Below are 3772 nucleotides of genomic sequence, written 5' to 3' on the forward strand. Positions count from 1 at the left end.
GCAAGTGGTTCTGGTTCCAAGCTAGGTTTCCTCATCTTTGTTCCAAGTTGTTCTACAAAATGATTCAAAGTCACTCTCTTCTCTCTCTCGCTCTCTCTTTTCGGGCTGAAAAAAATTTTGATTTTTTTAATTGAATTGAAAGAAAAGCCACAAATTAATTTGATGTATTTAAAATATATTTACAGAGCTAAGTGAAAGATAAGATATTACCTATAGCCATTGTCGGTTGCTAATGCTCCTAGACAGGAGCCAAATCACAAACTATGATAGATTATAACGAATTGTATCTTGACTACATGCTCTTAATTGTGCCATCAAAGGAGGCATCACATGTTGCACATATCATACCAATCACATTGTAATGATGTTAAAGTATTTTTTTTGTAGAAAAAGAAGATTTTTTGGAATACCATTCCACATAGAAAGTGAATTCAAACTACATTTATAAGGCCAGTTCTAAACTAAAACTAATGAAATTTCCAAAACTTAAAAAGTAAGCATAGATGGTATAAATAAAATATTTTGATAGACTATATTTTTAGATATGTTTGGACATACATGTCACTATAAGTTTGGTTTGGTGCCATCTTATGCTAGGATTGATATCCTTATAGTAGACTTTGTTGGATAATACTATATTTGATACTCAATCTACCATACAACATAAAATAGAATGGATATAGAGATAGAAAAATGTAGATATTTTTGATAGGAAGAATGAAGATATAGGATCAAGACCGGTAGGCATAGGCCAATCTACTTGCCTAAGATTGGCACTCCCTAGCATGTATAAGCCAAAATCCAGAGAAACTAAAACCATGAGCCTCCTAGTGCCAACCAAAAACCAATTGGTTCCGATGAATTTATCGTGAATATTTAATAAATAAAAATTTCAAAAAATTATTGAGATACAATATTCTAACTAAATTAAACAAAAAGCAATTATTTATAATGTACTTTCAACTGCTCTAAAATCCAGGCGCCAACAAATTTTTTAATTAAAACAAATAAAATAAAAAAATTATCAACAAATGAAACATGACCTAATATTTTGGCATAACAATCATTTCAGCGCAGTTGTCAAATAGCTTATTGATTTGATTTTTTTTGGTAACACGGGACTAAATTAGATTTGCTAACCAGGAGCCGTCTATTACCACGGTCGCTGACGCGAACCCGTCGACATTTCATTGCCCACCTCCACCAATCGTGTACCATCCGAACACTCCAACTTCAGGTACAGGCCCCGCTAATTGATATCCCTTATAATTCGGAAGAACAATAATACTTAGCAAAAAAAAGGATATTACTAAAAGCTGATACATATTTAAGACACTTCAGATTCCTCGAAACTCGAAAGCAAAACCCGGAGCCCGTTTCCCCTACTCCACGCCGGACTTCTCCCGTTCCATACTCCGCTTCAACTCCATGGACAACGATTTGAACATTTTTGTCTCAATGGCGTGTCCTTATTAAGTTAAGGACACCGCGCGGACCACCAGACAGCGTCTTCCTCTTTATATACTGCGCTAATATTCTCGTTCCGCACATTACGTCCCCCCCCGCGGGGTCTCACGCAGCTCACTCTTGAGAAAACGGGAAGGGAATTTCTCAAACACCAGAGCGGCACACCGCGGGATTGGGCCCGAAGCGAGGATGCCGGACTCCGGTGGCAGCGCACCGCGGAAATTAGGCAGCAAGGAGCTGCCACGGCCGGCTGCGAAGGTCCTCTTCGGGAGGTTCGAGCTGGTCCGCCTCCTGGGCTTCGGCGCCTCCGCCCGCGTCTACCTCGCCCGCGACCTCCGCTCCGGCCACAGCGTGGCCGTCAAGGCCATCCCCAAGGGCCGCGTCGCCAAGGACGGCCTCTCCCACAACGTCGTCCGCGAGATTGCCATCATGCGCCGCCTCCACCACCCCCACGTCCTCCGCCTCCTCGAGGTCCTCGCCTCCCGCTCCAAGATCTACTTCGTCCTCGAGCTCGCCCGCGGCGGCGAGCTCTTCGCAGAAGTCGCCCGCGGCCGCCTCCCCGAGGACCTCTCCCGCCGCTACTTCCGCCAATTGATCGCCGCCGTTGGCTACTGCCACTCCAACGGCGTCTTCCACCGCGACCTCAAGCCGGAGAACCTCCTCCTCGACGACGCCGGCAATCTCAAGGTCTCCGACTTCGGCCTCTCTGCGCTCCCCGAGCAGATCCGCGGCGACGGGCTCCTGCACACCCTCTGCGGAACGCCGGCGTACGTCGCGCCAGAGATCCTCGACAAGAAGGGATACGACGGCGCCAAGGTCGACGTCTGGTCCTGTGGCGTGATCCTCTACGTCCTCAACGCCGGATATCTGCCGTTCAACGACCCCAATCTGATGGCGATGTACCGCAAGATCTACCGCGGGGAGTACCGGTGCCCCAGGTGGACCTCGCCGGAGCTCCGGCGGCTAATCGGCCGGCTCCTGGAACCGAATCCCGAGAGGAGGATCGCCATCGACGTGATCCTTCGCGACCCCTGGTTCAAGAAAGGGCTCGGCGAAGAGGAGTGGACGGCGCTGGCGAAGTTCCACGCGGCGGAGACGGCGGAGGCGGAGGACGCAAAGTTCTGGAAGTCGGAGGAGCCGGACCGGGCGCTCAACGCCTTCGATCTAATATCCTTCTCCTCCGGGCTCGATATGTCCGGTCTGTTCGGACCTCAGTCAGACTGGAAGCGGTTCATCTCGGCCGAGCCGGCCGAGGCGATTCTCGCGAGAGCTGAAGATATTGGAAAGAAAGAGGGGCTCGTGGTTCGGAGAAAAGGGAAGAAGGGGCTCGCAGGAGTGGTGGTGGAGGGGCAGATTGGTAATTTGGTAACGATTGTGGTGGTTCGCCGGCTGGGTGATGGGTTGGTGGTGGTGGAGGCGGAGGATGGCGGCGGTGCCGCCGAGAGGTTTTTCCTTACAGAGAAACTCTGGCCGGCGTTGGAGGGGCCGGCTAGTGAAACGGGGAGTTCCGGTTCAGTAACTGACCGGCCGCACCCGGTTCCGTGAGACTCTGGTTGCTGTTTTAAATTGACTTGACTTGGCTTGCTGGGGATTTAATTCCGGCGAACTTCTCACCTGTCAAATCGCTGGTGTCCTTTCTGTGCAGACATGAGTGGCGCTTGTTTGTAAATACTTATCTTCTTTTGCAAAAAAAAAAAAAAATGTTAAAATAAGGTGATTAAGATGGATTCACATTTTATTTTTCGCACAAAAGACTGGTTCACCTTTTTTTAGAGCTGTGCAGGTGGATGATAGAAAAGTTCGGAATAATTTTAGATTTGTGCAGAGTACGATTTAATTATTGGCACCATAAAATAAGATCTATCATTCTTTTAATATGAAAGTACAATCTCGACTTGATTAAACTTATGGGATGTTTTAAATGATTTTTTTATATGTGATTACTTGGGTTTTATGGAAGATGGTACTTGGAGATGAGTTTTTTACCAAAAAAATTATAAAAAATGTCCACTTTCATCTTTCTTTTTAGCACAAGTTCATTCTCTTTTATAATGCAATTATGTAATTTCTCTAATGAGAATTTTAGAAGAAAAATCTTTTTTTATTAAAAAAAGTTTTTTTCCTTAGAAAACCTTTTTTATTAAACTTCACTAAACCATTATACCAGTATACTCAAGTAAGTATAAACATGTAATATACTCAATAGAGGCCAATTTATTGGATGTATTCATTATATAAATTGATGCATAGACTAGAATATCCTTATAACCAGACACAAAAGCATGGTACGATGGTCTAAAAAAAT

At 45.5% G+C, this 3772-nt stretch overlaps 1 protein-coding gene across 1 annotated transcript; it reads left to right on the top strand.

Annotated features, from left to right (window-relative positions):
* Positions 1–1119: 1119 nt before the first annotated feature.
* On the top strand, positions 1120–3340 carry LOC103702110 (CBL-interacting serine/threonine-protein kinase 14-like). The gene has a single exon (XM_008784407.4). The coding sequence runs from the start codon at positions 1657–1659 to the stop codon at positions 3010–3012; it is 1356 nt and encodes a 451-aa protein (XP_008782629.2). The 5' UTR covers positions 1120–1656; the 3' UTR covers positions 3013–3340.
* Positions 3341–3772: the final 432 nt, after the last annotated feature.

This window comes from Phoenix dactylifera, chromosome 3 (genome assembly GCF_009389715.1).
Source record: "Phoenix dactylifera cultivar Barhee BC4 chromosome 3, palm_55x_up_171113_PBpolish2nd_filt_p, whole genome shotgun sequence".
In the NCBI taxonomy this organism is placed as follows: Eukaryota; Viridiplantae; Streptophyta; class Magnoliopsida; order Arecales; family Arecaceae; genus Phoenix; species Phoenix dactylifera.

What these genes read in the sequence shown, in the direction of transcription:
- LOC103702110 (XM_008784407.4), top strand. Translation starts at nt 1,657, where the DNA reads ATGCCGGACTCCGGTGGCAGCGCACCGCGGAAATTAGGCAGCAAGGAG.